The sequence below is a fragment of the Thermobia domestica genome, chromosome 18 (genome assembly GCF_964235325.1).
Source record: "Thermobia domestica chromosome 18, izTheDome1.hap1.1, whole genome shotgun sequence".
Lineage (NCBI taxonomy): Eukaryota > Metazoa > Arthropoda > Insecta > Zygentoma > Lepismatidae > Thermobia > Thermobia domestica.
Genome location: NC_137471.1, coordinates 65,223,794 through 65,247,505, shown reverse-complemented (window position 1 = coordinate 65,247,505; position 23,712 = coordinate 65,223,794). Strand labels below are relative to the sequence as shown.

The window sequence follows — 23,712 nt, the reverse complement described above, 5'->3', positions numbered from 1 at the left end:
TATCGTTCCGACAAATTTTCAGCGGGCTAGAGCTGCGAAATGATGAACTGGTGCACCTACATTAGAATATACAGGTTGACAACTAATGAACTATATGAAATAAAACGGAAATTGAAAACTACATAGTACACAAACTGTATTGCACATGTAAACGGCATCGATGCTGTCGATGACCTCTTGAATGGCAGTTTTCAGCTCTTTGTCTTTAAAATAGTACCACAAAAATGAGTCACACGGGTTCAGATTCGAGGAATATGGCGGCCAAGCGAGTCCCCTTCCAGTGGCCTCTGGGTACCCCAGAGCCAGAATGCAGTCCCCAAAATACTCCTCCAGGAAGTCAAACACTCTTATGGTCCGATGGGGTCGAGCTCCGTCTTGCATGAACCACATCTTGTCGAAACCAGAATCACTTTGGACACTGGATATAAAATCATTTTCTAAAACCGTCAGGCACCGTGCAGTTGTCATCGTGCCGCCGACTATTCCATGGCTGGACATTGCACACTACCCCGTCACTCGTTCAGGGTGGAGATACTTCTCCATTGCGAAATGCGGATTCTGAGTCCCCCAAATGCGCCAATTTTGCTTGTAAATCTTAATTTTTACTTGCAAATGGCCGACATTAAGACGTTGCGTGCACATGCGCATACGAATTCCCATCATGCTCTGTGATCAGACACGCAGTTTGGACGTCATCACGCGAACCGTTCAGAAATTATGTTAGTTTTATTTCATATAGTTCATTAATTGTCACCCTAATAAAACATTATATATATATGTTCTCGTGTGAAGATTCATTGCTAAACGTTTTCTGATGCTGTTTCCAAATATCCTATACTTTCCTAGTAATGTTCATGGAAGTTTCATGACCATAAATCCCTGGTTTTCTCTCTAGAGTCAATTAAGTAGCGAAATAGAAGAAATGCAGGTACTACTGGCGAAATAATGACTAACACTGGTGTACCACAACGAACAAACTACATGGATGCATCATCCACTTATCTGCTATACTTATAAAATTTTATTAAAGTTTCTGAATTCTGAACATGAAGTTAGAGTGCTTCCATGACAATATCAACGTCTTGTATTACAGATTGTACTGCAGAAAATACAAAATATTACATTAACATTTTTTTCTCCTTAAGATACCTCAAAACAATCTACTAATGAGAAGAACTGTTTAGTATCACAATTAAAATTTTGGTGACGAAGAAAATATACATATATATATAAATAACTCTAACACAAATTATTATCGTCAATTACTCTACACTGAATGAGATTTTTATTTTTCAATTGACCACTAAACTAAGAAAAAATAGAACATTGTTTATACATTATTAAAACAGAATGGCACGTAAAAATGTTATTTTTTAAATAAAAATAATGCTAACAAACAAGTAAGGAATAATAAAACTTGAGATTATCATTATTATCATCCATATTAACAAGAAAAATTGTTCAAGGAGAATACGAATATATATATTTATATATGTATATATTAGTGGCAGCAGAAAAATAATTTATAGCAGTCTGAGTACAGCAGCTATGTCAACAATATGGAGATAAAACATTGATAGATGTATGTAATGGTATTCAAAAGCATCAAATATTTATATTTATATATAGATATAGATATATCTTTCACATAGAATTAATAATCACCATTCCATATAAAGGGCATCATATATACTTGCAATGAAACAATTTAAAACACTGAAATTGAAAAAATGTCAATTTTTTTGTACAAGTGTTACAGAAATCGAAAGATAAGTGAAATCAGAAGTACTTGAGAAATTTTATGCAACAATATACATTTCTATATACAAGTAATTTTGATTACTTCTATGTACAGTATTTTAATATACATATATCTTTTTACTTATAGGGAATGTGCCCGCTAGAAAAATTTTTAAATAAATACGAATTATGTATTAAAAAGTTGTCGAAGAATGAATTCAAATATTAGATCAACCAAATATTCATTTTGCAAAATAGCACATTTATTCAAAATATATATACACACATATATGATGTTCATAAAGTGTACCTGCATACCAATTGCATACGTAACATAAATACTGAAGTATATTTCTAACACAAACAGGCTCTCCAGAAAGTACATGGTTAATATTTTCTGTCTTCCCTTTCTTTTTACTGCTAGACCCCTCCCCCCCCTCCCCCGTGAGTATCACGAGAGAGAGAGAGAGAGAGAAAGGAAGAGAAATTATAGATTATATAAACTTCGCCCTAAATGATTTTCTATGATCCTTATGGTTTGAATAACAAACGGGCTGGAGGGAAACTGGCTACTCAATATTCTATACAAAGTAACATTTTATAGTTTAATATACATAACTTTCTTCATTTCACAAGATGCAGAAACAAAAATAGTACTTGAACTCTTTTACCACTTAAAACTTTCGAGTAATTTTTCACCAAGTTCCGGGAGACCCGACTGATTTAATTATTTTAATGTTTGAACCTGAAGATGATAATATACAACTCTTCTTTCGTACTTCAACTGTTGTAAGGACGAACATCATATATAATTAAATATATATCTTGAATTTACATAGTATTCTGCGAAATTGATTTACACGTCTTAAATAAATGCTCCGAGACTTTTCAGCAATAAATAATTTATATTCTTTAGGAATTATCATGGCGGGCATATCCCTTGTTCGTAGACCGAACCAACAATTTTGTTTTTACAATTATTATACATTAAAACGAATCACTTATCTTTCTTTTTACTGCAACTTTTCTATTAAGGCACATAAATATATAGTTAAGCATCATAGTAATGTGTACAAAAGTACCAAGTGCGAAATGTCGATAATCAGGAGCTCTCTCTTCGACAATATTTTTTTTTCAGAGAACAAACATCCATCGACTCAAGAAAAAACACACACTTTCACTCAACAAAAACACGCGCTGCTATCGTCCCAAACAGCTTCCTTTATCAGTAACTTTTTAAATCTATTTGGCAGCTGTCCAATGTGATTTTTTTATATATTTCACACACAAAAAAACATCCACTATTAACGTAACCGTTTCGCGGAAGTCAATGAAATATTTTCACACTGCCAGCCATTAACCACTCATCATCTTTAGTTCTATATATATATATATGCATAATATATATTTATTTATTTGTATTATAAATAAATAAATACATATCTATGTACACTTATGGCCATAAAATTTGGCATTCTTGTACTCTTTTTTTTTATTTCTTCAACTTAAAAAATTCTAACTAATCTGAAACAATCATAGCGTTTATTTAAGTACTTATTCATAAAATTCCAATCACTTTGCAATAATAGTAATAATAATAATATTAATAAGCAAATTATTTTTTTTTCTTTTTTTGATTAATGAGCCTTGGTACTTCCACCAGCTATGTGAATTTTCTATACCGATATACGTAAAAAATATCTTGTTACTAAGAAATTCTTTGGATATGTCTGTATAATATCACAGATAAACACTTCTGAAGTCTTTGGTTAGACTAGAAACTCTTGTTTTTTATGGCAGTTAATTTCCCTGCTTAAAAAATCACATAGGCTTAGTTCTTTAATCCTTTGTGCCCTTCCTGTAAAGAAAAGTAAAACACATGTTTTAAAAATGGATACTACAGATGAAACTTAGAATAAACGTTCCTAATGAAAACGTTCTACCCTGGTTAGTGGCAAAGTTTCTAAGCAAGGAAGGCATACACTGCTTGATTTCGATACATCTAGTGCTCCTAATATTCTGTACCTACTTCCACAAGCGTCTGCAATAGTTCCAGGTGGCGTTTAGGAGTTGGTACACGTAACCTGAGGACATATGACTGGACGATACAAAGCAGACTAACTGAGCAGCAACAGCTACGTGTTGAAAATGAAGTGGAGAGTCAGACAACGCAATGCTGTGACTGCGCTATACAAGTGTACCAAGACGCCAATGGAGATATGGGAGCTCTTAAAACCACTACAAATTACACATAATTTTGTGTATCACGCTATTAACCGGTACAATAACATAACTGATTTATCAACACCGTTACCCGAAGAATTCGTACAATTCCGTTCAGAAAGGAAAACTTCCACAAAGGGAAATGAAAATTCCATCTCGTATAATGGCATGAGTTGTTAATGAAGATTTGAGGCTGGGAGCCTACGACAAAGCACCGGTCATAGACTTACAGCACGTTTGCGTCACGTAAGGCAACAAAAGCAAAGACGCTGCTTGAGAGATACGCAAAACGTTAGCACCGTCAAATTCTATTTACAGATGAAAAATAATAATTTAATCACCAAAATGATGGACTGTATGCGCATAACTCTCAGGAGGAGGTCGCTAATAAACATTTTCAAACTGGAAAGGGGACATCAAATAGCTTCAGTGAAGAGATTTATTTGCGCGTCACACAATTACATTTCCTCGAGGCGGGGGTTAAAACACGTGCCAACAACTATCGAAGTCAGTGCTGGATATAGTTGTGAAGCTCGTAAGTACCACGTTGTTTCTTGGGTAGCAGTAAGCATTCCAAAAAGATTCTCCATTGGCCTAGGGCAAAAGTTACAACGCTGGCTGGTATCCAATGTGTCCAACTTTATCAACACTTATGATTGGCCTTCAGGCAGTCCCGATCTTAATCCTTTGGATTACATATTGTAACAAAACAAAACAAAAAAAACCTCTGAAAGAAGAGGATCTGCTCTAAACCTTATGGTTATCTTCAAGCTGCGTAAACAGGTTTGGTGCAGACAGTAACATCCATACAACTGGAAGTGGTACTTACATCGATACACGAGTGGACGGACCATTTGCGGAGGTATGTGAAGGCGAAAGGTGAACACATTGAATAATTATATGTTGATGAGGATACTATGCAAGTAAGTACTCCATACCATACATTACATTGTGTTTCGCCAATTGCTCTATGTACTAAGTGTCTTGTAACAGACAGAATATATAGCATCACTACATTCTAAGCGTGATACGTGTAAAAACTAATTCATGGATTATAACGAAAATTTTACACCTTCATTCGGCTTTTGTGTGTGTGTTTGCAACTCTCAAGCACAATTAGTTGACAAAAACTAGCGGCAAAATGCAGCCTGTTATTCATGAGCACATTGTCCAAAGGTTTATTTATCAGTTTGAATGTAACCGCAACCGAATGTGGCTAGAGCGTAGGTGAAATTAGGTACACCTACGCATATCTGCAATATACAGATGGATCAGATATTACGAAACAAATTGTGTTTTCAAAACTGCACATCTCTAGATAACCCACCATAGCTTTATTTAGACAAATTAGTCAAACAAGTTCAACATGTGCTCGGCAAGAATCGGTTTGTCTTAACAATCAGCTGACTGCATAATGTGTGAAGAAAGGAGATCCGTACCGAAAAGACGTACGAAACTCCCTTGCTACGGAGTGGAAGCTTTTTGAAATGCAAGCGTGAGAAAAAGTACTGGTTTCTTTTACACTAATGTAATTTCAATAGAAAGTTCCGTTGGAGTTATATAAAACTGAATTTCGGATTTATTTTGTATTAATTATAGTATTTAAAACTTCAAAAAAGGCTAAACTATTATAACTGAAACATATATCAAAATTTTCTAAATTTTTAAAAATATAGTTTAGTGCAATATCTAAAATATTACACACGTTTCTCCCAGTTACAAATCCGATGCTACCAACAAATTTTGTAAGAAAATTAGTATGGTTTGTGTCACGTTTTTCATTTGTGTTCATCAAAAGAACAAATTTGCATATATTGCGAATCAATTTAACTGTAAAATTTCCCTTGCTATATGAAGAGAGTGCTTAATTTACGCTGCAAAGTAGACTTTGCCACTGACCTTGACCTACCCTAATAAACGACTATCTAAAGCAAAGTCATTAAATTATTTCGCATTTGGTAATTATAGAAATATATCACATTATAGAGAAATATAGGAGCAAACAATGCAAAGATTTGTTTATATAGTAGGTACAGCAGGCGCTCCTTAATCCGGAACATTCGGGACCACGGTCATGCTGGATCAGCGATTTTGATATTCAGTACAGTTTTAACGGGAATACCAAAGATAAATCACTAGATAAAATACGTAAACGATCAAAACACGTTAGAAAACAGGAAACACTACTGAAATGAAAACTGACAGTCACGATAAACACTAAGTGAACTAAAACGCTAGAAGAACAGTAGCTCGACCAGGTGGTCAAAGTCAACAAATGCCTGAATCCAGCCGAAACAAAATGAGAGCGGCTCGATCAGTGCCGGATTACAGAAGGTTAGGTTAGGTTTGGATTTAGATTTCTGGGCTTTCGGCACCTATGGCCATTTAGCCCGTCACGTTTTGAGGAATGACGTTCCTCGGCGAGCACACTATCCGGGGAAAGGGAAGGAAGAAAGGATTGGGGAAGGAAGGAAGAGGCCTGGGACCTATAAGTTAGGTACCATCCCAGCATTTGCCTGTCGAATTGTGGAATACCGGATTAAAGGGCGCTTACTGTTCTAGAGAAGGAAAAACAACTCTCATCCACCCCTAGTTCACCATGGCCACAAGGAAAAGTTTAACTTATCTCTAATATTGTTTTGACAGAATTCATAGCCATCAAATCACATCAAAATTAGATTTCGGGAAGACGATTATCATTAAGTTAACTTTTTCCAGTTTTCCAACTACGAGTTTAATAATAAATACAGCGCAAACCAAAATTAATTCCTATATAAGTTTATCAAGAATATTTTCTGAAACCCCATCCAACATAGTACATATATTCAAAGCTATAAATCCGCTGTAGAATGAAACAATTTCCACAGTGTGTCTGCATTAAAAGTTCGGATTTTATGACTTGGCAACACCGAAAGCTTGAGGCCTTAGGTTATTTTCCTCCTTTGGCAATATTGTAAAACAGTTGCAATTTCCTCACAAACAAAAATATAAAAAGAGACTGTTGCTACTAAGCGGAAATTTCGTCAGAAATACCGTGGAAACTGGACACTGAATACGACAACCATTGCAAAGCTAAGCTTATTCAGAACACTATCTGAATAATATAAGAAGCATGCTACGCGCAAAGTCGTTGTTATGGAAATAACTGTCACTGTAAGTGTAGCACATCTCGGAATACGTAAACACGAAATTCAAAACAACTATGCAATAATCTTCACAATGATAATACAATGACAATTGAAAGACTTAATATGGCTTCTTAGATTTCCTGTTACATAACGTTAAACTATGAGAAACAGAGGACACAAATTGTATTATTTTTTAAGTTGTAAATTACAGTGTTATGGTATCAAATGGCTGAACAACTTGAAGAGTGAAATATCGTAGCTGATCTAAGGAAATCGCCCGTAGCTGATCTAGGGAGTTCAATGAATATAGAGAAGCCTGTACCAGTACAGAGTAAGTCAAAGGAAGAGCGGGCTCCATTGATGTTAGTAAGTCAATGAGGATAGCAAATTCAAGCTTTAGCAAGCAAGGGTCTGAGGTAACGTGAACCTCACTGATGACAGTAACGCCAAAAATGACGGCAATTGTGAAACATGTACTAACCATGCGCCAACCGACAAATCAGTTTTTGAGTACTAAAATACTACATACAATATTTTATTTCCTGTCTGCGGTACATGCTATTTTAAATTCTAAAGCTATATATGATCCAACTTGGTAAGCAGTTGGAAATAGCTAATAGATTTAGGCACCAATGTAATGATGGAGTACAAAAAATATTGGTGCTCTACTGACGATAATCGAATTCATGTTTTTGTATAAGTAAAAAAGTTTGTAAACAGAACGCTGCAGCCTAGCTGTTGCGCACCTAATCCTACATTTCCCCACTCCCTTCTCCGCGACGATGATGTTTTGCAGTGTTGCAATCTGCAGGGAGCGGAATGGTCTGAGGATTTTCTACAACATTTGAGTGTAAATGCTGTATATTGACTGTGCCAGTTCGTACCAATGAAAAAATAATAACAACAAGAGAAATTTTCCTTTCAGAAGGCGTGAAGGGATCGCCCCGTCGGAAAGCGTCACTGCTTACAGTGTATCCATGAGGTAGTCTGCACGGGCCCGGCCCGTGAATTAATAATATGAGGCCCGACCCGAGTTAGAAATATGTTTTAGCATTTTGGCCCGACCCCATGTGATAATCAAATGAGCCCGAAATAAGCCCGAATTACAAAAACTTAACAATTAAGGCAAAATTGTATTTTTTATTTGCAACAATTAGATGTTTAATTTTGCAGTTAAAGCTTTCATGATTCAGAGAACAAGGAAATAAAGGTTATCCTGTACATTTAGTTTACTATGAATTAAAAAAAAGTTATATAAATTCTCATATAATATAAACTGACATTGTCTTGAAGAAAAAACCAAGACACATTGTTCCCAATGCTCTTGTTCTTTTAATTCAGTGTAAGAAGCAGTATTTTCACTCAGACAAGCTAAGCATATTTATTTCTGTTACTTTAGTTTTTTTCTCTATTACACAGCTTTTCTTTCAATTGCACAGTGATTTTAAGTGTGGGCGTCTTAAGTTACAAATTTAGGTGTGCGTTAAAAGTTCTCCAGAAAATATCGTTGTATTATGCCCGAAAAGGTCCCGAGAAATATGATTGTTTATTTAAAAATTTACGGCCCGGGCCCGGCCCTAGGCCCGAGCTCGTGCAAACCTCTACCATGAGGTTGCTAACCTACTAAAAAAAAGTAAGATTCGGACTTTAAAGATTTTAGCAGGTGATATTTGTTGTAACATAAGTTTGCTGAGTTAGTATCACTGGAACTTTCAAAGCCAGACCAGTGGATGGAAGAGTAGTGGGGAGGATGGCGGAATACGAAGTGCTCCGCAGCGTTCTGCGCATCTTGGTTTGAAACTTGTCGAGTTATAGTATATATATTTTGTCTATACATTGTAAACCAAGTAACAGGAAAACAAATTAATCTTAAGTATTTTAAGTCATATATAAAACAAATAGAAAAGATACGTTGGTTGATTGATTTGCAGTTTAGCGTTCCATTTAGCACCGAAGTTATATGAGACGTGGACCTACAGCTTACAGTGGGATTTGAACCACCGGGAAGTACGCTAACCATATAGCTACGAGAGAGTTCGTAGAAAAGATATGAGGTAACTAGGTTCACCGTATCTACTGATTGAAGCTATAGGACACATATTCATAAGAAACGTGACTCATCTTGTAATTCAGTTTTGTTTCTTTAATTGGATATTTCTATCCGCGTGGGAATCATGTTCAGCACCAACTGTTGCTGCGTTACCAGATCCTTTCCTTTACATATCCAAATTCAGTTTAGCTTCCTCTGTAAATTTCACGCTTTTGATATTTCATAAATTTCAAAGCCGGAACCAATGGCATGGCCCTGTAATCCAGCTTTCGGTGGACAACAGCTTATACTGCACGTTGATCTGTACACCCGCCAATTATATTCAAGCCCTACGTTACTAGTAGGTCCTCTTCTTCATAACCTTTATGTTGCATAAGTAAGGTACAAAAACTTCCATAATCTGCTGGTCTAGTGATGCAGGGAGTCCCAGGTTAATTTCCCAGTGAGAGAGCCCCGCATTACTGTGATTCGGATTCCACCTTAAACTTTAACCTAGGTTGCCATGCTGAAAGAATCTTGTAGCTGTCATTATAAAAATTTTGCAACCCTACAATATTTCACCATGTAAACATAATCTTGAAATGGACATGCATTTTTTTTTTTTTTTTTTTTTTTTCATCTTGCAAGGAATCAAACCATATGCAACTTTCTGGGTCGTCTTGCTTGCTATCTGCTATCGCCCGCCTACTGATAAAGAAAAAAACAGTTTCGCCGCTTCCGAAACGACGGATTCTTTCGGACCAGGAGGGGAAGCGCACCCAATCACATGTTTTTAATGAGCTAAGTTGTAATGTGTAAACAGCAAACAAAGATGGGGTTGCAAGATTTTTTAATGATAGCTAGAAGATCCTTGCAAAATGGCAACCTAGCTTTGGATCCATGTTTCTTGTCCTTCAATGTTGAAAGGGATGCTAAACTTCAATAAACTACAACAATAAATTCGTATGTTTCAAAATCAGACTTCCGGTTAAATTTTAGCAACGACTCGGCGCAGTTTACAGCCAAATAAATTCTACAAATATGTCGCTATATTGCATTGAAACTGTAAATTACGAACTTTCGTTTTTGGATTCTTATGTCACTTTTAAGTGAAATCCTTGTTTATTCGGTCAATAAAATATGTACTAATAGATACTTCTAACTGTCAATGAATTAAAGTGCTCATTGACAAATACATTCCGTAGGCAGTCACCTTAATATCTATTGTGTTATAGACTATATTAAAAAAAAATCATATTAAACGTCGGATATCCGGTGACAGCTGTCAGAATTGAGGAGTCTCAGGTATTCGTAATTTTATTACGAACAAGATGCGTGGAAATTAATTTTCAATGTAACAGCTGAAAATATTTACATTTCAGAGCCTTATGAAAACAGTAGTATCCGGCTGTTGGTAGTGGTGTGTTAAGGCAAACTTCACACTACGTAAGAAGTAGTACAACAACAGTGTGTAATGGACTGAGCAGACGGTGACAGTGTGAAATGGGCGGTCTCTGATTTCCACAGGGCAAATAGTTGGGGCTCGGATATGTGATGCAAGTGTGACGAAAGACAATGTCCAAGGTGATTGCAACCTACAAAACTCATAGTAAAACCACATCGGCAGAGAGGAGCAGAGGTCGGAAGAAATCCTCCAATGACATGTCTCGCCAAGCGTTAAAGCGGATTCTCATTCAGAACCCGTCGTAAACCGCACAGCGAGTGACGGTGGAACTGAAGCATCACCTACACAGTCCTGTCAAAAATCATAGTTAGCTGCAAGTTACATGACATGAACAGGCTATACGGTGTCGGGTTAATGGGGAAACCGCTGCTCATGCTTTAGCATGACGACGCGAACATGCAACATGGTGGCGGATGCTTTGGGCCGCAATGTCCTGTATCCTGGTTTTCAGAGGATTCTGTGACGACGCTTACCGGTCGTGTCTTCTTTCCATTTTAGGGTACTATGTGCATCGTATGGTTCAAATGTTGTCTGCAGGCAATGACGCCATATTCGAGAATGACGTCCCCATTCACACAGCTTATGATGTTGCGGAGTAGTTTGAGGGACATCGTGATAAATTTGAACACCTTTCCTGGTCAATCTAATCCCTAACCATATTTGGACATCTATGGTTCGTTTTGCAGACATGAATCCGGCGTACATTTCTGCCTCCATCTTTTCTTACAGAACCGATACACTGCAGACAGAATATGGACCTGGTAGGTGTTACCATTAAACTAATATGGCATATACAGGGTGTCCAATATACAATGCAACCCGGAGTTTGGGATAGTAGAACTTTTGAACCGGAAGCGATACACAAATAATGGTTATACCAAAATGAAGCCTTGTTCATGTATATTTTTTTAAACTAGGAAGCAACGATTGAAGTACGCTAGGAACCACGCAGTGTTGCCAGATGTAACAATTTTTTTTTTTAATTTTATTTACAAGACACGTAAATTGACTCATAACTCATACTATGGATGTTCTGTCGTTCATTTTCTGTTTGAATAGTTGGAGTAGCTTGGAAACTATGAAATGGAAAAAAAGAATTTTTCATTTCCACCGATAACTAATCGGATGAGGCCTCTGTAAGGGGTTACTAGGGAAAACGTGGTTTTCATAAATTAACATTCTGAATTGGCAACAGTGGTGATGTTTCAGTGCATCAAAAGGTGTGTTAAGAATCTGTCTACATTATGCAATTCCTGAAAACAATGAAAAACAAACTTTGAAATTATCATGATAAAACTTTTACTTATTTGCACCCGGCAACATCATTACTATTACTATTGTTTTTACTTACATTGCTATTCATCACGAACTGAATCGTCAGTTCTACGGTAGATTCTGGAAGTGTCCCCGTTGTGATTCAATGAATAGCAGTGTTGCCAGGTGCATGTATGTAAACGTTTTATCACGATAATTTCAAAGTTTTTTTCATTGTTTTCAGTAATTGCATAATGTAGACAGATCCTTAACACACCTTTTGATGCACTGAAACATCACCACTGTTGCCAATTCAGAATGTTAATTTATGAAAACCACGTTTTCCCTAGTAACCCCTTACAGAGGCCTCATCCGATTAGTTATCGGTGGAAATGAAAAATTCTTTTTTCCATTCCATAGTTTCCAAGCTACTCCAACTATTCACACAGAAAATGAACGACAGAACATCCATACGTATGAGTTATGAGTCAATTTACATTCTTGTAAAAAAAATTGATTTACACCTTCGGTTACATCTGGTAACACTGTGTAGTTCCTAGTGTACTTCAATCGTTGCTTTCTAGTTTAAAAATATATGCATGAACAAGGCTTCATTTTGGTATAACCACTATTTGTGTATCGCTTCCGGTTCAAAGGTTCTACTATCCCAAACTCCCGGTTGCATTGTATATTGGACACCCTGTACTATTTTACATTAATTTCCATATATTCTATCCTCACTAAAAATTTTGACAATGCCGCCAGCTGCCAGCGATAATTCAAAGTTGCGTACGGTAACAAAATACAAAAAATAAGATCAAAGTGATTACAAGGATACTTCAAAAGTTCCCGATCTAACAATGAAATATCGTGCCACTGTTAATAAGCCATTCACGGTATATAGTGCGATCTATGAAAGAAATAATGTGTAAGTTTCAACTGTCTAGCTGAGTTAGTTTGTTGGAAGCAGCCATTTGAATCAGTCGCTGTGCAGTGAGCTCGCATATCGCATGACAATGCTCCAGTCCACAGTATTGTTGTTGCCAAGGCTGCACTGCTAAATCTGGGCTGTAGGGTGGGTGCTGAGTCTCCTTGAAGCCACAGTCTTTTACTGCAGCCTTAGCAACAACCGCGTGGATTGGAGTATGCGAGCTCACCCCATAGCGTCTGTTTCAACTGAGCAACTCCAACGAACTGATACAGCTACACAGCTGAAACCGATACATTATTTCTTCCACAGATGGCACTATATGATATGGACGGCTTATTACCAGTGGCGTGATATTTCAGTGTTAAGCCGGGAACTTTAGAAATACCCTCGTAGCTTTTAAGTTCATATGACTGTTCTTCAAGCGGCATACATTACAATGCTCTTTGAAGCTTAGATATGAGATCAATGCCCCTATACCTATATATTACCATTACGTACATTTGTTGATCTCATATGTACGCACGCGCGCAAACACACACACACACACACAAAAAAAAAAAAAAAAAAGAAAAAACAGCAAGCCATACTGAATGTAAAATAGCAATAACAATCTTTTTGTATTTCCAATAATGCTAGATTTAAAAAAAGGAAATCTGTCTTTTAAGTCTACTAGGGCGATTCATAACACGATATTTAAAAAACAATTAAATCTACAAAAACTTTACTGTTCTTGCAACAGTCTCCAAACCGTCACCAAGTGCAAGTACATACAGCGTATAAACACCATAACCTTCAACATGCAATATCTATGTGCAAAACGTACTCGTGCAGTTAATTTTTCAAATCTCATTCTTATGTTAAGAAAGTGAAAATTACTTTATACTTTGTGCAGTGTCGAAGTATTAACAAATTGTTTATGAGTTAATTAATATTTAAAATATCTTAAAGAGTCAGTCCAAGTGAAATTCGTGCCCTCCTTACTCTCTAAAAAACACGGAAAATTAAAATATGTAGAATTAAGCGTCCCCTAATTTAGAACGAGAGACGAAATATAGTGGTAAGGATTTTCTTTTAAGCACTGTACACAATTGCAAGATACGTCATGTGAAAGCGATGACCGTCATAGTATTTATCAGCTGAAAACGCCCCAAAAAACTTTGTACGTACTGTTTCCAAGTACTTCCTTAGTTCCACGTTGGTACTGCTACACATTTTTTTTTTTTATTTCATTTTATTTTAGTTACTCTGAGAAAATGCATAAAACAGTATAAGCTGGACAACTCTTTTCACAGTCTATCCGCACCATTTTACTTTTTTCAAAAGAACTTGAAAACGAATAGAAACTGACGTATAGAGCGCCCTCGATTTTGAAACGTACCACGAAACTGCGTAAGATTTCATTAAATGATGCTTACAGCTGAAAAAGTACCATTGCTGTACTATTACGTCGTAACATAGTCGATCACAATTTTTTATACGAATCCTGAAACTTCCAACTATCCTTGTGACTACAATCAACCTTGAATTTTCACTCAATTCTAAGAACACCTAAAAGCGTATGCGATGTGACATACGCTTGCAGGTTCAAGTTCTTAATATGAAAGCAGATATCTGGCGACAAAAATGTATAAAGATTTATTAGAAGCGAAATGCCAGGAACAAAATATATTTCTGAATATAGGTACACAAGTTAATTTGTTGTGTGTTTATTCCAGCGTGAATTTTTGGATAACTATTGTATCCATCAATTATCTATTCTATTCTTTTTAAAAAAGGTTGATACAGTGGTGTTGGTTTTTGAGGACACAATGCAACTAATTGGAAATAATAATAATAATAATAAACACTAATGGAGATATGCATTTCTTAAAATCTTCTCTGTCATAGTTGCATACTAACTACTCTCAAAATGGCAACAGTGACCTGATAATATTTAGGCATGTAGTTATGATAGACAGACTTTGAAGAAAATTTGTTTTATTGGATAATTTTATTGTTTTTATTCACAAAAATCAACACAGCCGTTCCCCTCAGCCTTTCCTTAACAAATAATAATAATGAACGCAGTACTTGTCCGAAAATTTGGCACTGGATCAAATATTTAACAAGAAACGTGTGTGCACATTTTTAGTAATATGATCAGACATTCTTGAATTTTCCACCCTTCTCCTTCACTTCTATTTTATCCCTCACTTTTTTCTTAAAAAAAGAAAATATCTTGGTAATGTTCTTAGAGCAAAAATCCTACAAACAGTAAATAATTTTATTCACATCGAGCGAGAGAGTTTCCTAAAATTGATACTATATATATTGTGTTATTTAGTTTAAAATCATTATCGCTATTATGTTGTTTTTTTAGCCATATATTCAAATATATATAGCTTTATTTTTAATAAATTACACATGAGCAGTATTTAGCAAACGATTGTAGAAATATGCTTGCATTCACTACTTTTACTTCTTTATACAAACAAGTATTTCGAACAAACACGGGAGACATCTTCAGGTATTTTAAACGATAAAAGAAAATAAAAGACATAAATAAAAGAAATGGCTATACAAATCAGTTGTATGTGTAGTTCCTTTTTAAAAAAAATTACAAGAAAACCGCACGAAAACTTCTCATCCTGACTTTGCTGAAGTACAAGGGATTTTTTTTTTTTAAACGTAACAAATGGAATTGTTTCACACAGATTTCCCTTTTATTTCCTTTCCCCCTATTTTATTCCTTCAAACCCGTAAGATGACTAGTATAGGTTCGAAACATAGTGGAAAAAAAACATCTTGAAGCATCCTTAAGAGGGGGCAGGAGTGAACACAGCTATATGGATTGAGCTTGTATTTAACATGTGTCATAAACACTTCATTATACAAAGTGAGCGAGTAACAGCGGATGGTTTTTCCTCTTTTATTGTTAAGACACCCCCTAAGCCACTACGCGTGATTGAATTCACAGCAAGCGAAGGAGTTTTAATGTCCTCCGAAGTTTAGTTGAGGTGAAGCGTTGATCTGAACAACAACCGCACTGCAGCGGTCGTCTTCTTGTTCACCTCAACCATAGGTTGGTGGGCAACATGGAAATTTTAAGAAGTTTTACTCTCGCTTGGGAGAGCTGTTTTATATTTTGATAAAGTTTCTTCTTCGTAACTGCATCTAGATATTGCATCCTTGGTCTTCCTCTTCCTGGTTTTCCTTCTGTCTTTCCCTCTATCAGCACAGTGATCCAATCGGAGTGTCGAATAAGATGGCCAAGCATGCTGTTTCTTCTTTTTCCTATTATCTTCATGATCTGTTGTCCTTCATTAGCTTCCTTTAGTACGTCTTCATTCCTTTTCCTTTCGGTCCATGATATGCGCAGCATTCTGCGCCAACACCACATTTCAAATGCTTCCAGCTTGGATATTTCAGCTTTTCTCAATGTCCACGTCTCTGATCCGTACAGCGCCACGCTCCATACCAGTGTTTTAATAAATCGTTTCTTGATGTTAGCAGTCCTCTTTTCCTATTGAATGCTTGTTTAGCCTGTGCGATTCTGAAATTTACGTCTTTTTCAATTCTTCCGTCCGAGGATATACTTCCTAAATAGGGAAACGTCTTAATGTCTTCGATTTTCTCTCCATCTAGCCATACGTTTGCCCCTTCCTGTCCTGCTCTTATGCACTTTATCACTTTCGTTTTCTTCTTATTTATCATCTTCATTTTGCATGTTTTTTCCAGTTGGTCGTTCAAGTTTGAAAGTGCTTCCTGCATGTACTCATCCTTCTCCGCTATGAATGCTATGTCATCAGCAAACCTTATTGTGCTGAAAACCTGACCATTTATTTTTACGCCTTTCTCGTTTTTATCCAAGAATTCTTTCATAGTCTCTTCTATATAGACGTTGAACAGGAGAGGTGAAAGTCCATATCCTTGCCTCACTCCTTTACTTATTCTTGCTTCCTTCTGATCTCTTCCTATAACAGCTGTCTGGTTCCTATAAAGTTAGTATATTATTTTTCTGTCTCTGTAATCTACTCGCAGCTTCTTCAACGCTCTGAACATGATATTCCAATCTACGTTGTCAAAAGCTTTCTCTGTATCTACAAATGCTATCACAATTGGTTTGTTTATTCTGATGTGTTGTTCCATGATCAGCCGTAGACTCAGTATTGCTTTCCTTGTTCCTCTTTTCCTCCCGAATCCAAACTGGTCCTCCGATAACCGTTCTTCGATCTTTCCCTCTATTTGTTGTGCGATAATTTTGCACAGTATATTTGACACATGGGAAAGCAAACTTAACGTTCTGTGTTCTTCGCATTTCCGTGCGCCTTTCCTCTTCGGGATAGGTACCAATATGCTTTTCTCGAAGTCTCTTGGTATTTTTACCGAGATGTACATTTCATTAATAAGATTAAATAGTTTCTTCTTTGTTGCTATTCCAAGATTCTTAATCACTTCCGTTGGTATTTGATCTATTCCTGGGGCTTTACCATGTTGCATTTTCTCCAAAGCATTGTCAAATTCGCACTGTAAAATTGATGGTCCTAATTCATTTTCATTGACATCTTCTTCCTTCTCTATTTCCTCTTAGTTCATTCTGTCTCCTTTGTAGAGTTCTTCAATGTATTCCTTCCATCTTGTTATCTGATCCTCTTCTATTAGTGTTCTTGCGACCTTGTCTATGATAAAGTCTGTGCGTTTCTTTTTCTCACCGAACTGGTTTTTAACCTTTCTATAAGCTGTTTCTGTATTGCGTTTGACTACATTTTCTTCAATTTCCTTGCATAAATTGTTTATCCAGTTTTCTCTGGCTTTCTTTACTTCTCTGTTGATGTGATTTCTGCACCTTCTGTACTTCTCTTCTTTGTTTGTTATCTTTAACTGTTTTCCTTTGCTCCATCATTTCCAATATTTCTGCTGTTATCCAGGGTTTATATTGGGTTCTCGTTTCTCTTCCTATGTGCTCGTCGGCAGCTTTGGAATCACAGCTTTCATGGCTTCCCATTTCAAGTCGATGTCATCACTTGTTAAAGCTACCCTAGACGTCTCTTTGTCTGTCGCATTTGTAAATTCCCTTTTAATGTTTTCATCTCTTCTTAGCTTGATTGTGTTCCATCTTTGGTTTGGTGCTATCACTCGTTTCCTCTTTAGTCGGAGTTCGCTCTTCATCAAAACTGAATTATGGTCTGAGTCAACGTTTGCTCCTGGGTAACTCTTACTGTTCTTCACTTGATTTCTAAATGTTTGTCGGACCAGTATATAGTCTATTTGATATCTTTCTTTGTCTACTGGTCTTGTCCATGTGTATCTTCTTCTTAGTGGTTGTTCGAACAGAGAGTGTTTGTTCCAGTCAGATTGTGGCTTTTGCAGAACTCAATTAATCGTGTACCTCTCATATTCCTTTCTCCTAGGCCGAAATTCCCAGTTACATTCTCTTCTTTGCCTTCGCCGACTACTGCGTTCCAGTCACCCATAATGATTAAATTGTCCTGGTCTTCAACTTTCATCAATACTTCTTCTATTTGCTCAGATTTCTTCTACTTCCTCATCTGTGTAGCTTGATGTAGGCATATATACTTGGATTATAGTCATATTTCTCGGTTTGGTTGTCCCAGGTCCTTCCACCTCGCAGTGAAACAGCCATAGAGGACATCCTGTCCCTGCCTGTTTTTGCACACATCTGAACCTTGCCGATGTCAATTATCTTCAGTCTCAGTGTAGTAATGGTAGAACTGCTGCCCACTTCCATATCTCTTTTCGTCTGATTCTTACCCTAAAGACCCGTCCGGCATGGGAAGCCCTCTGATAGCGAAGCTATCTCCGGCATAGCACTTAAGATCATTAGACTACGCAAGTCTCCCCCCCCCCCCGCGGCAAGGTGGATATATTGAGGGAGGGACTGCAGCGGTAGAGGATTTATAAAAGACAGAGCCAATCACGGCTCACAACACAGTTTTCGACACAAGTTTAGCCGACGTGATGTCCTTGGTCGCAGTACTCTGTTGCTATGGGCAACGAAATGGCGTCAAGACGGAAATTTAAAGAACAACAAATCTGCAGGAAGTTCTCGTTCATTGCGTACACCGGAAAACGCGAACTGTGCACGGACGTGATCTTGTGTAGGCACTTGGTATGGTCAATACCAGCGATTACCGAATCCTGCACGAAGATCTTCATTACCATTCTTAGAAAATTCAAATTGTCCATGGGCTTACTGACTGAGACAAGTTACTTCAATTTTGCGAGTTTTTGGAGCATCTGCAAGTTGAACGTAACATTGTGAGCAGGTTATTGATGTCACAAAACTCATTTCCGCTTGTCTGGATATGTACACAAACAGAACCGTCATTTCTGGACTGCAAACAACACATGTGAATTGCTGGAGCGTCCTATGCACAGTGCAAAAGTGTCAGCATGGTACGCCACTTCCTCCGACGGATTACAATGTTCACCTGCATGACGCTTACGAGATGTTATTTTTAAGATATAGAGGTACATATTCATTCTTGATAAAAAGAGGAAGGTCTTTGTGAAAGAAAAGAAAAAAAAAAAAAAAAAAAAAACGTATTTCCACCTTCCCCTGAAGTACAATTTTATTTCCAAAACCATCAGCTATTTCTGGCGCATCTTGTATATCTGGGCCTATTAAGTTTCATGAAAAATAAATAAATAAATAAAAAATAAAGAAATTAAGACACACAATGAAAAGTGATCAACTCCCACGTTAAATTGAAGCTTTTAAATCCATACTAACGGTGTACACTTCTCTCTTAAACGAAAACAAATCGTATACAGCTTCGATGGTTGGCTACTATCATTCTCGGTGCGATATGACAAGCTATTTACTTAACTACATAATAAAATTTCTCCTTACTCGTATATAAAAAAAAAAAAAATCTTTGTTTAAGGATGCTTTAAGGTTTCAACAATTTAATACGAGTCCAACTTTATTATTATTATTATTAAATCGAAACATCGTTGTTCGTATAAAGATTACATCGTCTGGTAAACACAAGGACAATCTTTTTTTTTCTGTCGCTCCAATTTCATAGCACTCTCTACGCTCTAGTATGCCATATTCTCTAGATCTTTGATTTTGCTTCTTCTTTAAACCTTTTATTTCAAGGTAGTATAATATGATAAATTGGCGCGAATTTTACTTTAACGACTCTTCCACAAATGGCATGTTGGTTAGAATAATGAATTGTATGCATGCCATTGACACAAGCCGCTCTGATGTATTGAGCTTTAATCTATCGGCGATCAAAAATAATCGCTTTCCTAAGATGAATTTCTACATACTGAAAAAATCCGTGTAGTATAATCCGAATTGATTAAGTGAAAATCTAAATACGATATAAAGTAATATTACCTGATTGGACTCCATTACGAATTGACATCACAAGACTTTTGAATAAGTGCTCCTGGCTTCTGCATGAAGACATCACTTGTAAAGTCTTTATGCAGAACTAATAAATCCTCAAAAACAACGAATCACTGACGAGGCCGCTTCCTTTAATATAAAGTGGAAAACAAAGATGGCTATAAAAAAATATGTTGGCTTACGCTTCTACCGAGAAAAAAAAAAAAAACATATCTACCTGAATTTATTAACGCGGGTGAACGAACTCTTGAGAAACCTAGCGAAATTTTAGATAAACAAGAGGCGCAAAAATATTTACCCAAATAAGTACCATATCAAGATTAAAATAAAGTTTCTAAAGATAATTTCAAGTTATAGAATCCTATCAATCTTAACTTAAACTAAATAAATAAATAAATAAATAAATAAATAACGAACTAAGCTAATTTCCAGATCTCAGTTACTATTTAAGGTTTCTTCTTCATTATATACGTGGCATGAGGTCCGGATATGGAGGAAGATCTTTCTAAGCAAAGAAAAACCAACATCGACACTTTTTTAAGTTTTAATAACAGTCTACCATCTACGAAGTGATAATGATGAAACAGACCACTATGAAACGATCTGGCCAAGACTATATGATTTGTCCAATTTCAAACCGGCTCTTGACCATTTACACAAAATCTCCGTCAACTGTGAAAAACTGTAGGACCTGTGTGTTTTGTAGAACTGGAAATACTTGAATCACTTGAACCACCTCAAATATATCCAGTTCTACAAAACATATCAATCCTACAGTTCTTCTCTGTTTTACGAGATTTAAATGAACAAGAAATGGTTTGGAACTGGCCGACTCATAATCAATTATGTAGGTTTTTTTTTCTCTTCTTTCCAATTCACATCTTCAGAAGAATGCAATAACTAGAAACGTACTTGTCATTTTGACTACAGCACTTTATCGATACAGACCATTAGGGCGCTAGTAATAGTCTATTATTTAACGCCACATTTAGATTTGTATATACAGGATGTTTCAAAACAACACAGACTACGTTTGGGAGGTGATTCCTGACACCAAGATAAGACAAAAAGTATAGACCAACCTGGGTGCACAAATGCTTCCTTTCGGAGTTATAAGTTGCTGAAAACATGGAAAAATGAACTTTAAGGGTTTATAGCTCCAAAACTATGGGACCTACCGTAGTCGGGTCAAGACTTAGGAACTAATATGTGTCCTATCCAAAAATCCATGTTTCAGAATCCTAAAGTACTCACGCAACAATTTTTATAGAGAATAGTTTGTGAGTACTTCAAATTATATGCTCGTAGAAAATTAGGATTCTGAAACATGTATTTTTGGATTGCGCACACATTAGTTCCCAAATAAAGTTTTGACCCGACTATGGTAGGTCCCATAGTTTTGAAGCTATGGACCTTTAAATTTCATTTTTTCATGTTTTCGCAGCCTGTAACTCCGAAAAGAAACATTTGTGCACCCAAGTTGGTATATACTTTTTGTCTTATCTTGGTGTCAGGAATCCCCTCCCACACATTGTCGGTGTTGTTTTGAAACACCCTGTATATCCACTGACATATGCTTAGAAAAAATAAATAAAATTTTAAGTCTGGTTTAAATAACTTGCTGAACAAAACAATACGTTTATTGTAAAATAATATTAATGTATAAGAGTTTCGCCATTTTTCCACTTTGGTTTCATCAGATACTATCTATGAAGCCAAAGTGGATAGTTGGCTAAACTGTTACTCGTTAATATTATATATTCGGTATGCTTGTATATTATATTATATATATATAAAATAAACTTATTGTTTTGCTCAGCAAGTAGTTTAAATCAGATTTAAGTATCTTAAAAGCAAAGCTTTTACAATAGAAAATATTAAATTTTACGTTTACCCTCCAACGCTTATGCCGTATACGTTAAGAGGCCTCATCCCGGCGAAATTAAAGTACCGCTAATTTTACAGTAATTATATGGTATCTTCAAATAGATAAAAGATAATTGAAATGCGGAGCAAGAGCGCCCTAGACAATATTATTTTGCGTGAGGTACCGTTATCACAAGTCACTTAGTGGTTTTTCATTTTCAGCCGTTTAAAAACGCGAAAATAAATGCCGATTTTCAAAATGGCTCGAAATCGAAAGCAGATAAGTGAGTTGTGATAACGGTATCTCATGTAAAATGATATTGTCTAGGGCGCTCTTGTTCCACATTTCGATTATCTTTTATCTATTTGAAGATATCACATAATTATTGTAAAATTAGCGGCATTTTAATTTCGCCGGGATGAAGCCTCTTAAAATGATTCTAAGCAAATTGGTAGAATGAAGATACTGAGAAGAAATACAAGATCTGCTGCAACCTTATGTAAAACTGTAACCGAGCAAGGAGCCCTTCACAGTAAAGGTGCAATGTATCACTGACGCCTTTTACATTTTCCTAAATGTTGAGTTCTTAATAGAGACGCTAAAAATAAGGTCTTGTAATATATAAAACCGGTCCATAACACTCCACAAGACTAGTTCTAGAGCAGTTGATTGTAACGTTTAATTCTAAAGCTAAATAAGATTTCTGGACCACCAGGAAGACCAAAAGCACGACACTGTTCTTTCGTTTTACTTGATCACTCGACGCAATTTTGTAACGTTTAAACAATATTTCAACGTATTTGTGAAGTGCCCAGCAGTACGCAAATATTTTGAGAGCATCGTAGTGGAACCGATGAAATGAAAATACTATATATCGCACTAATTTAAGAATAGTAATATCTCAAAAATATTACAACTAAAGAGTACGTTTTAAAACTGGATTACTCCAACAGGCATACAACTCATGTAATAACAGAACTCGCTTAAATTTCATCTAAATTAACCTGTATGAAATGGGTATGGAGGAATCTTCTACTACTAAAATATAACCTGCAGGCCGACTTATAACAAAATGCTTCTATAAGAACACAATTTACACATGTCATTTTTGATACATCTCTTCAATGTAGTGCTGCATAGTTCTAAGTGACCATGGCAACAAATTAAAACAAATCTAAATGAAATAGTAAATATATACGAACAATAAAATACCTCTTTTTATTATAATTACTATAATTTTTTGGAGTTCACAGGAATACAACATTTATAAAAAATGTTGAAATACCTTTGGGACACAAAGGGAAGGTTCCACAGGGTCAAATAATCCTGTTCATTCCGAGTTACGAAACGTACTTTTTTTTCATTCTTTTTTTTTTTTCACGTACATACAATTCCGATTGGTGTGTTTCAACGCAGAAGTTGGTCTTCACATACAATCACAGAAACAAATCATTGGCTACTACGATCTCAATTTGAAGGGTTCCGTTCAAAACTCCTAAAAAAAGAATGAAAATTTTTCATATGCAGCCAACTGTTTATTAAAGGTGAGAACGATATTTTGATCAAACTTTCCAGAAACTCTCTGCATCTTCACGTATTGCATGTACACCCGTGTGCAAAAATTAGATTTTCTTTTGTCTGACGCTAATCTACACATATAATTATCGTAAGTAGGGTAGTATTATCTATTCGTGCTTTAAATACTTGTTGCA

At 36.1% G+C, this 23,712-nt stretch overlaps 1 protein-coding gene across 7 annotated transcripts in view; it reads right to left on the bottom strand.

Moving 5' to 3' along the window:
* Positions 1 to 998: 998 nt before the first annotated feature.
* The window catches only part of LOC145675541 (uncharacterized), an 84,096-nt gene continuing 61,382 nt past the window's right edge, over positions 999 to 23,712 (bottom strand). For 3 of the 7 annotated variants that reach the window (XM_081746032.1, XM_081746033.1, XM_081746034.1), the window contains exon 10: positions 23,357 to 23,495. In XM_081746032.1, coding sequence (XP_081602158.1) covers positions 23,468 to 23,495 — 28 coding nt within the window. In that variant the 3' untranslated portion in view covers positions 23,357 to 23,467. Of the gene's footprint in view, positions 3,599 to 20,121; positions 20,263 to 23,353; positions 23,496 to 23,712 lie in introns of those variants that run through there. The other 4 variants (XR_014129147.1, XM_081746035.1, XM_081746036.1 and 1 more) reach the window with 4 other exon arrangements.